This window comes from Arachis hypogaea, chromosome 14, assembly GCF_003086295.3.
Source record: "Arachis hypogaea cultivar Tifrunner chromosome 14, arahy.Tifrunner.gnm2.J5K5, whole genome shotgun sequence".
NCBI classification, from domain to species: domain Eukaryota; kingdom Viridiplantae; phylum Streptophyta; class Magnoliopsida; order Fabales; family Fabaceae; genus Arachis; species Arachis hypogaea.
In genome coordinates this window covers 3,612,703-3,624,990 of record NC_092049.1, presented here as the reverse complement: position 1 = coordinate 3,624,990, position 12,288 = coordinate 3,612,703, and the positions used below count along the sequence as shown (strand labels likewise).

The following is a 12,288-nucleotide window of genomic DNA, read 5'->3' as shown; positions in this document are numbered from 1 at the left end:
ATTATAATTTAATTTGTGTATTCTGTTGGGCTGAATTTGTGGGCCGTGAGACGTCTTTATTGTTGTCATGGGCTAAGGTGGAAGAGTGGTTTAATATCCTCAGTTCCCTAATACAAGATTCAATAACCCATAGTATATGTACGTGCATGTAAATGGAATTGATGTTCAAATTATGAATTTATGATTCATTTTCTAATAATGTAGCTCTGTGCCTGTATTATTGGTAAAAGATAAAAAATTAATAATTTTTTTCCAATAATTATTAGTAAACCTTTATTTTATTTCTCTTAACTACTTCAATCCCTTAAAAGTTGTTTATCCATTTATTATTTCACTCACAGATTCTTAGTTATTCTCTCTATTTTATATTAAAACAATCATTAAATTTAATTAAAAATATAAATTAAAAAAAAAACAAAAATATTCCTAATTTTATTTTTCATACTAATTTTTAGCATTCGAACTTTCTCTTTTTATTTAATAATAGAGAATATATATAATAAGTTAACTTCTTGAAATTAAAAAACAACACTTAATTTACAAAAAAAAAAAATACTTAATATAAAACAGAAGGAGTTTGTTCCTCGACAAAACCGTTATTATTAATTTTTCGCATTTGTGCTGCCCAAGAATTATTGACTCCACTACTTTTGATTTTGCTTCTTCTCTTCAGCCCAGATAGTTGTGACTCCCACCGAGTTTTCCATTCATTTCTTTGTTCCATAACCTGATTGCGAAACACTCATTATAATTAGCATGCAATGGAACAGAAGTATCTGGATCTCATTGTTGTTTCAATGATTTTGTGAAAGGAAAAAAAAAATTAAAGTAGTTAAAATTTTAATTATATGCCTACTAATTAAGAAATTTAAAATTAAATATTGATTGTAAAATTATTATCAAAATAATCTTATTTAATATCTAATTTATATTGTTAATTTATTTTCTATTGTTTATATATTATTGTGATTGATAATTTTTTTTTGGTGACTATTGTGATTGATAATTTGATATTGAATTTGGATCCTCTAAATTTTGAATTTTATTTAAAAAAAATTATAATTTATCTCTATTTATTTTATAGGTGAAACTAAAAAAATATATAAAAAAATTTAATAATAAAAAATTTTACTTTATCATTTAAAGTTAAAATAAAAATTTAAAATTTAAAAGATTCAAATTCTTTAATATTGTGTGAGGAATGCTGTGGACAGTAAGCAACAGATGTGTTATATATTTTAGATTTAAATATTGTGTTAGTTTTTGTAATTTTGTCAAATTTATAATTAATTTTTTATATTTTTTAATTAAATATTTAAATTATTTTTTATTTTATAATTAAATTTTTATAAATATAAAATATATTAAAATTAACAAAATATTGTTTATAAATTAAAAATATTTATAATTAATAATATAATTAAATTTGACTATATATTTTTCAAAAAAAATATTTTATCTATATTTAAACTAATTTATTCATATGTTATTTTAGAGAATATTATTGGTATTTTTTTAAAATTAATTTATCTAAAATATAAATTTAAAATATAGGAAGGTGCTTTTCGAAATTATAATTTGATATTTGTTGACATGGTTTTAATGCACAACTTTCCCGAATATCACTTATGATGCTTTTATTACTATAAATTCCAGAGTTGCTCTCGTGCAAGAAAACCAAAGCATATTAAACGCCACCTTAATTAATAAGAAAGTCAAAGGAGCCAACAGATTTTATGATTTTTAGTCATTAATTAGCCATCAATAATATTTTTAATGATGTAAAATTATATCTAATTATATAGAATTATTCAATTTTCTTTTAATAATTAAGTACGGACTAAAATTTAACAAAAATGCTGCCACTAGCACTCCTCATAATTAATTAGTTAACTTCCATAGCCATACGGAACATGAAGATAATATTTATTTTTGAACATTGTGGATATTAATTAGAACATTTTTTTTAATATTTAAATGATCTAGCTTATATAATCTATTGGTACAAAACATTTTATAATACAATTTAATCATTAATTATTCTATTAGCATTTAGTAAAGTTATTTTATTCAATCAGGTATCGTCTTAAAAATCATATAAATACAAATATCTTACTAGATAACATTATAAATCCTTCTTTACATTTTATATTTGTTGATATTAACCATGAAACCATATTTAATAAATTCTTTTACAATTAATAACTAAAATAAGTTTACTTAATATATACTAAAAAATACTCATTTATTTTAACGGAAAAAAATAACTAATTTAATATTTTAGAATATTTTTGGAATTTATCAAGAAACCAATATGAAAAGCTAAAAAACATGCATGCCAGCGTCTACTAAGTAACAAAAAAAAAAACACAAAAGTAACAAAAAAAAAAAAACACGTTACACGTATAACACGAAAAGAAAAAACGAACTTGAACTCAATATTCATTCATTATCAATTTATCATTGACACTGAAGTAGGTGTTACTGTGTTACTCCTTAGTACTTAGTAGTGGTGCAGTCTTCTTTTTTATTTAAGAAGAATAACATTTTTCTTAGAAGTTTTAAAATTTACTAAGTTCTTTTTTTCTCAATTATTTTCTACAATTATTGACACTAATACTCATGTTTTTGCTCGTTAAGTATGTATATAATAAATATTTTAATAAATAACATTATATTTAAATAAGTTTAATTTTAATAATTCAAAATAGTTAAAGTAAACTAATTATATTTGTTTTTTAAATAATTATTTTTAGTCTAGAACATAAAAAATAATAATTTTTTATATAATATAAAATTATTTTATATTTAATGTTATTTTAATATACGTAAATAATTATCTAAAAAATTAAATATAATTGTACGATAGTATACAAATATCAAAATTAAACTTTGTAATATATCAAAATTATATTATAAAAAATATTATTTGTACACTAAAATCAGTCACTAATTGTGTATAAATATATGTGTAGTTTAATTTATTTTTAATATGTATTTATATTCTAATATGTATTTTATACTGAAAATTGACTTTAGCGACTGATTTTGATGTACAAGTAACGTAACTCTTGAATTATACTTAAATTTTGAAAATAGTTAATGTAAATACCGTGTAACAGTGAGGGTGGGGATGTTGACGGTGGAAGCTGGTGGCGCCGCGGTGGCCGAAGCGAGAGGAGAAGGGGAACTTGACGGCCATAGCCATATCTCTATCATAGAGCTCTCTCATTGTGGGATCAGAGAGAGTCTCGTAGGCCTGCTGCACACGAATAAACCTCCTTGTGTACTCTTCAGCCCGACCCGGTGGCGACACGTCCGGATGGAACTTCCTCGCAAGCTTCTTGTACGCCTGCTTCAATTCCGCCACCGCCACCCACTCCGGCACGCCAAGAACCTCGTACAAGCTCGCATTCGCTTCCTCCGTCGCCACCGCTAACGCATCGAACGACGACGTAGAAGCATTTGCTCTGATGCTCAGTCGCAGCGCGGGTCGGGTCGGATTGTTAATAATGTCGGGTTTGGGTGAGTAGTAGTGGGTTGTTGTTTTGGATGGGAATGGGAAAATTGTTTTGGGTGGCGATGTTAAGCGGTGATGGTGATAAGAACTAGGAAGGGCAGAGGAGCACATTTTGATTTCTGGTTGAGAGTTTGTATGTATGTGATAATGCATGTATGGGTGTGTATCTGTTTTCGTTTTCTCGTCCTCAATTTATAACGTTTAGAGGATAGTTCAGTGTGTTGAGTGGGAGTGTGTGTTCAGTGCATTTGATATAAAAATTGGTTTTTGCTTCTTCTTTGTTACAGCATACGTCATCCATTTTGGCATTATTTATACGTATATCATCAGCACGTACGAGGGCTAAAGTAAAAAATTGAATTCTCATTTTCCACCATTACAAATTTGGTGAGAATTCAGCTGGAGTCAATTTAACGTGAAGTTGATAATGTTAGTGTTGCAAGTATGAGAAGTGTTAAAGTTAGTCTCACATTAAAGAAAGTAAGGAAGAGTGAGGAGTTTATAAGATGAGAAATCCATTAACTTGACACCTTAAGGTTTTGAGTTTGGATGTGGTATCTTCTCATCTTATATTCTTTCACTTGATTTCTCCCCGAATTCTCTCCGGTGGTCGAAAGCTCCCCACAATTTTCCCAACAGATAGTTATCGTTAGATAAAAATTTAGTCAAATTAATTAAATTATCTAATAACTTTTGATTATTAACTTTACGTAAAGTTAACTCCACTTGAGTTTTCACTTAAAAATTTAAATTTTAATTTTGTAAAATATAATTCTACACATTTAATTTTTTTTAATAAAATCTAATTAAATTAGTTTATTATAATAAAATTAATTATAATTAATATTATTTTAAATTTTATTATTTAATTTAATTAGATTTAGTTCATAAAAAAATTTAATACTAAAAGTGTAAAGCATAATAGTGCTGATGTTTTTTCTTTTATTAAAATTTGATTATATTACTATAATACGTTTTATTGATTTGATGTAAAATATTTGATTATTCTTTTATAAAATATTTGGTTATTTTTATGGTTAATTATTTTGCAAAACGATATATCAAATAATATATATTTTTTGGGGAGTGTTCAAATAATATGTATTGGCTGGCTAATTTTTTTTTTTTGTTTATAGAATATTTTGCAAATAAATTGAGGGGATAAATATTACAAAATAGGAAGAAAAAATGCCTAAAGAACTTGCATGCTATTGTCTGTTTCAAATTTTGACACCTTTTTGTTCATAGTTGCCAGCAATAAATCAGTGATTGATCGACAAAATTTAAAATTAAAATTTAAAAGATATATTTTTATTAATATTTTAAAAATAATTAAATTTTAATAAACTATAATCAATAAATTATAATTTAATTATTATTAAATAATTATATAAAATTTTAAATTTTTTTGTAATAAATTTTTTTATTTTATTTTTATATTAAATTAATTATTTTTAATTTTAGTTCAATTAATTTAAAATCTGGTTCACTGTTTTTTTTTTTATTGAATTAATCGGTCCAGTCCGACCCGGTTCACACAAAAGCATGCATGATATTGTTGCTTCCAGATGTGTTTTTTGGGCTTCTAGATGTTTTTGTGTAGGACAATGAATAATGAAATTTCAAGTTTTCAATTTCAACTACTCTTTGACCCATTTGACAGCCTTTATTAGTTTCTTATGCACTTTCTTCATGCTGTCGTTAATAATAATAATAATAATAATATGTTTAATATTTTGATAAAAATTATTGATGATTATAATTATAAAATATAGTTCATTTAAATATATTAAAAATATTTACCAAAATAAAGAGTAATTTCAAACTTATTCCTATTAAATAATTCATATATCCATCAAATCAAAAGTAATTCTAATTATTATGACAAAAAATTTTAATTTCCACAAAATATTAAACCAAACTTTTACTAAGATAAGTAACTCACAGTAATGTATGTGTTTAATATTTTTATAAGTTTAGTTAACATATATTTTTGGAATAAATTTTAAAATTATTAATTAAAAAAATCTATAAAAAATATAAGGTAAAGTATTAAATTGGTCTCTTATATTTTGGCGTAATCATGTTTTGGTCTTTAAGATTTAAAGTATTTTATTTGAATCCAATAAATTTTCATTTAACTTTAATATAGTCTCACGGTGAGGTCAAAGTTAAATAAATAACAAAATGTCTTATATAATAGCAGTACAAGAACAAGATCGATAATTTAGAGAATAAGTACAAGCTCTAGAGGCACAAAATAAACCGTGAATGCATCAATACATTTATTTATCATTCTCTTTTAATTTTATAGAAAATATTTCATTTAAATTGGAAGAAAAATGATAAATAAATGTATTGTTATATTCACGGTCAGTGACGGATCCAGAAAATTTTGGTAGTGGGGGAAAAATTTATATAACATCATAATAATTTTTATAATAAAAATAATATGTGTATATAAAAAATTAAATATTAAATTATCTATTAACCATTATATATGTGTATAAATATATGTATTGTTTAACTTATTTTTAATGTGTATTTTATATTTTAATATATATTTTATACAAATAACTATTTTTTATGTACATATAACATAATTATTGTTATGATTATATTTTATTATTGTAAAATATGATTAGCCTTTAAAATATCTAATATATAAATTACAATACTAAAATAGTAATTTAAATAATAATATATAATTTAAAATTCTATTGTTTTAGATTTTCTATTTTAAAAAATTAAATAATTTTTCTCTTAACACTACCATCAAAATTTCTCTCTTTTTATATATATTACTAAATAATTATATAGAAATCCACTTCCCAACGCAATTAGAAGTCGACTCTTATTGATATTTATAGTTAAAAAAGTTCTTTCAATTAATACAGTTGCTATGCAAAAATTAAAGCTAATTTAAAAAGAAGATAAATAATATTCTTTTGAGTTGATTTTTAAAAAGAAACACTAATTTCGTTTAAATTTGAGAATTAATCATTCTAATGAATTTCTAATATAAAATTTTTAAATTGACGATTAAGTACTAAAAGTTGAGTAAAAAATTATTGTGGGGTCAAATTTAATAATCTAATGGGACAAATAAATCTTATTATCATATACTACTAAAAAAAATTCAAATTGTAGTGGGGCGCTTGCCCCCACACCATTGTACATAAAACCGTCCCTGTTCACGGTTGATTTTGTGCATCTAACTTGTTCTCCAGATTATCGACCTTATTATTGTACTACTGTCATGTCATGTAGGATATTCTATTAATTATATAACTCCGACCTTACAGTGAGACTACATTGAAATTAAATGAAACTTTTTTGGATTCAAATAATACACTTTAAACCTTCAAAACTAAAAAAATGATTACGCTTAAACATAAGAGACCAATTTAATACTTTTCTCAAAAATATAAAATTTAAGTTTTGAATGTATTTATTATAATAAAATGCTTAGGAATTTATATTAATAGTATGTATTGTTAACACACACATAATTAAATTCTATTGTTATTTACATTAATTGAAAGTTGAAACCAAATAAAGATGAAAACATCGTTGGTATCATCTATTATTATTGCTATGCTTTGGAAAGCCAAGATGTATAGACCTTTGGCGGCAACATGTTTTCTCACTCACGGCAGAGCACATAGTTTCAAATGCTTAGCTGGTTTTGCATTTCATTGGGACTCGCAATTTGCAAAACTCACCTTGTCCAATAAATTTTTTCAATGCAGAATTAATAATCAAAAGCCAAAACTTGTTTCATCTTTAATTATACAGGTATTTTTAGTTAGCATGGTTTGGGGTAAATTTTTATTTATTAATATTGATTAATATTTAATAATTTATTTTTACATTATTAAAATTTAAAATTTAGTATAACATATATTTTTGTTGATTAAATATGGACCAAAAAAATAATAAATTTTGTTAATATGTAAAACTTTAATATATATGAAAGTGAAATAAGTGAAATGCTGCCTGCATGGTGTAAATTTTTCGTATATCGTGCACAGGTTTTCCACATGGTGCGAAAAGCACTTGGACCTGTGCAGTGTACACTTGTAATTTGTAGGTTGCGAAAAGTGGCTAATATTTTTGGTAATGAATTAGAGCGGTGGATTATGTATAGTTATGAGAAATTGATGTGTTTTTTTATGGATATTTATTATTATTTAGACATTTTTTTAAAAATTAAAAACTATAAATTGGAGGTTTAAAATTGGATGAGAATAAAAAATTGAGGATCAGATTTTAGGTGGTGTGCATTTAAATTCTGGATCAGTATAAATTGTCGTCTTTGATTTGTGTAGGATAAATTTTTTTATAGTTAATCTTCAAATTTATAGTATTTATACAAAATAAAAATACACTAAATTTTTACATTATTAAAAGAATACTACTTATACACAATACAAAAAATAAAAAGCTGCGAAAAGTATTCTTTTTGTTAGTGATTGGTTCGGGTATCGATTTTAGGGGTGCAAAACCCGAACAAATCTGTGAATTCGATCATATATTAATTAAATAAAAAAATTAAAAAATATATATCACTTTTCCATTAGACAATGATTATTCATTATTAATATGTTTGGATTTTAATGAGTTTAGTTTTTAATGTATTTGGTGTTTAACATGTTTGGATTATTTCTATTAATGTTACATGTTTATTGTACTTGTTGAAATTTTAAGATAAAAATTTAGTTTTTTTTTAATGAATTTTAAAGTCATCGAGTACCCAATTACCCGAACCAAACCAATCCCTTCTTAATTAGTTTGGTTTGGTTCGGATACATGTACACAAAAATACAAATTTGAACTAAATCGAACCAATTACATTTTAATGGGTTCGGTTCTAATTTTACCATAAATTCGAATCAAACCGACCCATTCTCATCCCTAGGAGTGAAAATGTCAAAAATAGATCTAGAAATTTATAGATTTTTTAGTTGCTTTTTGTTAATTTAAGTTTTATCCGTTTTTTGATAAGTTTCTATAATTTTACTCAATTTTCCATTAGATTCTTATGGTTTAAAAATTTATAATTTTATATAAAATTTTGGAATTAAATCCTATTGTTTAAATTTGGTTACGGAGAACTAATACTAATGCGATCCAGACAAAATAAGAAATGTAGCACATCTTAAATTGTAAAACCTAAATTCTAAATTCTAAAATTTAAATTTTAAATTTTAAATTTTGAATTTTAAATTCAAAATTTAAAACCCTAAAATTTAAATCATAAATTCTAAATTTTAAATTTAAGTCGTTGATATAAAATATAATAAATAAAAAATTATAATTATTTTAATTGACAAACAGTACAATACTCTCTGATCTCTACATAAGAACTTAAGAATGAGTCTTATAATTTAAAAATTTTAAGGTGAAATCTTATGTTAGACCAAAATTTTTGGAAATAGCAATTCATCATAAAGTTTAAGAATTTCATTAAAAAATTTTATACAAAAGGAACCTAATTAAAAAATACAAAGACTTTATTAGAAATGTTTAAACTGAGAGAATTCAATTGAAATTTTTGTATAATACAAAGATTTGATTACAAAAATTTAAACTATAAAAACTTAAAAAAAAATAGAATAAAAATACAAAGAACTACAGAATAATTAATTTTATCAATATATTTTTTTTTTCTTTTTCATATGCTTCTGAACTAACATAGATATTTAAAGCCGAGTCGATTTAATCATCAAGCACCACCTAATTGAAACTCTGTTCTAAACGCATCTTCAACTTCATGTTTATTCAGTATTATGTACAAGAAATCAAATTTAATAATTTCTCAGTGTATACGGTATCACTCTCTTGAAGAAACACTGGCTGTATAATATACCTAATACCTAAAAGAGTTTGTTTAGCTACATGAAATTTAAAATTCAAATGGATACTATGTTCAATGAGTTGATAGGTTTATAGTTTCAGAATATAAAGATGAGAGAGTTTGTGACATATATTTCGTGAGTTGAATATGAATGGTATGGCTATAGCCTAAGGAAAGTAATTAAATAATTACACATGCATAATCAAGCATGCTTACGTCATATCTTGCTTCAAATCTTCTGTCGTATAAGAAATATGTAGATAGTGCATATGCAGTGGATAATTTATGAATAACTAAATTGAAAAAAAATTACGTTTTAAATTATTTAAATTGTGATGTTGATACTTTGATTAATTAAAAAAATAAAAATTAAAAAAAAATTGAACTATTCTTATTTTTTTGAAAATTTTTAACATAAAAATCTTGAAATATATTTATTAAATAGTTATTTTTATGTACTCTTTATGTATTCATATTAAAAAATTAATTATAATTAAATACGTATTATTGCTGATGAAAAATATATAAACAACAAGAATAATCAAATCGTTACAAAGACTATAAAAAATAACTAACGAGTCGAGTCCATAAAATTACATAGCAGTAGAGAGATGATACAAGCATAATTAATTTAGTGCGGGTACCAGGCTCTACCCCACAACATATATCCCGGTCCATTAAAATGTCTGAAAAGAAGAACCTGCCAGTAAAAGAATATTATGACTTATCAGCCAACCAAACAATTCAATTACATACATACTCAACGAAGGACAACTGCTTCAATCAATTGTTGTCTTCTTCTATTCAGAGAATATTGATTTGAACAAATTTTAGCGGAAAGAATAAAATACGTACATATCCAATGAAGGACAACTGCTTCAATCAACTGCAGTGTCTTCTTTCAGTCGGAAAATATTGATTTGAACCAAGTTTTAGCGGAAGGGACAAAATATGTACATACCCAACGAAGGACAACTGCTTCGCAGTGTCTTCCTCCACTCAGAGAATATTGATTTATACATTGTCAGACAATCACCAAAACAACAAAATTAGGTTAAAAAAAAATAAACTATCAATTCAATATCTAAAATATTTAGTGGCTGACAAAAAATTTTTTTAAAAAATATTATTAATAAAATAATCCTTACAAATTTTTAAAAAACCACAAAAATAATTGATAAATATTATATTTTTTGTGAGTATCCGAATATTTGAAGTAACATTTGAAAAAATATTTAAAAAGTGTATAAAAATATTCTGTACAAAATTTGATCTCTAATTTTTTTATTTTTTAAAATATATTTATTCATAATTATTTTTTTATATTGATTTGATATAAAATTACTAAATTTAAAAAATAAAAATATTTTTAAGTAATAATTACAAAAATTTACATAAAAATATTATCTCTAGATTTTTTTTAGAATATATATTAATGTCCAGTTCTTTTGTCACGTTTTTTCATTTTCATAGTAATTCACAATTTTTAAATATAGAAACATAGCAAAAATTCATATTTTTTTATTGTGCTGCTTCTGACTTTTTTACCGAAATTGCTCTCAATCAAGAAGTAGATTTCTAACCTGTTAATGTACAAGACATATATATCGAGTTGGAAAACAGACAAAGAAATATCAAGGACTAAAAGCTTCTCTAGTGATGGTTTTTAATTTCAGTTTATTTTAGATTTAAAAAGTATTATGTAAGTACTTGTAAGATCATATGTTATAAAATTTAATTTAAAATTTAATGTGAAATATATTATTTTAATGTTTGGTCTCATTTTAATTTACATTTAAATCATTTTTAATTATTTCAAATAATTTTAATTAAATTGTGAAAATTTAACTAAAACAAAAAATAAAAATTACAAAACAAAAAATTATATATCATATTTAAAAAATATTATACACTAACAAATTTGCAATGAAAACTTTGTATATTAGAATGTAAAAAAAATATATAATTTTACAAAAAATTGAGAAAAAATTTACTGTTAGATTTATTTTTCTATCAAATTTTTAGAAGATAATAAAAAATAAAATAAAATTTAGAAATATAACCGAATACATTTAATTTATTTGAGTATATTTAAATTGAGTTTGTATTACAACGTTACAATAAATAACATTATAATGTTCATTTAATAGAGGTTTAATGGATTATAGAAGTGACACTGTTTCACTCATCCATTTTTAAAATGATACGATATTATTAATTAATAATATTACATATTTATAAAACTTTCTAGATTTATCATCATCTTGTTTTTGTAATATTAAATATCTATATATTATGATAAACAAGTCTAGAAATTAAGTAATTAAATTACGTCACTAGAAATATCTAGAAAGATAAATATCTAAAAATATCTACAATATCTAATACCTACAAATATCTAAATATTATAACGAACTAATATGAGTTCTATAAATACGCTATCATGAAATTCATTGTAAACACATCACGTTATTATCCTTTGTACTCTCTCCTTAACTCATCAATGATATAACTATCAAATTTCTCAAACTATTCATCTAAATTAGTCCTTCATCAAAATTATCCTTAATATTCTTACTATATAATTCAAGTCCTTCATCATAAGTGGTGGTAACTCTTTTCAAATGAGGAGTTTACTTTGTGGAAGACGGTGGTATGCTCCTTTAATAATCTGAATTCTAAAGAGTTATATTCCACTCAAACGTTACTTAATGAGTTATAGGAATCCATGGAAAGATATATGCCAGTTATAAATCAAGGAGCAGCATGTAAGAGATAAGATGATTACTGGTTTGTCCATGGAGATTACGATGTAAAAATGACTCAGTTCTGAGAGGATGTTTGGTTAGTTTGTGGATACAAGATTTTTCTCAACTTCAAACTAAAGAGAATCTATCATTGGGGGTTG

The 12,288-nt window shown here is 23.8% G+C and overlaps 1 protein-coding gene across 1 annotated transcript; it reads right to left on the bottom strand.

Annotated features, from left to right (window-relative positions):
• Positions 1 to 448: 448 nt before the first annotated feature.
• On the bottom strand, positions 449 to 3,747 carry LOC112740993 (chaperone protein dnaJ 20, chloroplastic). Its single transcript, XM_025789751.3, has 2 exons — positions 3,113 to 3,747; positions 449 to 727 (listed from the first exon to the last, which is right to left on the bottom strand). The coding sequence occupies exons 1-2, from the start codon at positions 3,671 to 3,673 to the stop codon at positions 557 to 559; spliced, it is 732 nt and encodes a 243-aa protein (XP_025645536.1). The 5' UTR covers positions 3,674 to 3,747; the 3' UTR covers positions 449 to 556.
• Positions 3,748 to 12,288: the final 8,541 nt, after the last annotated feature.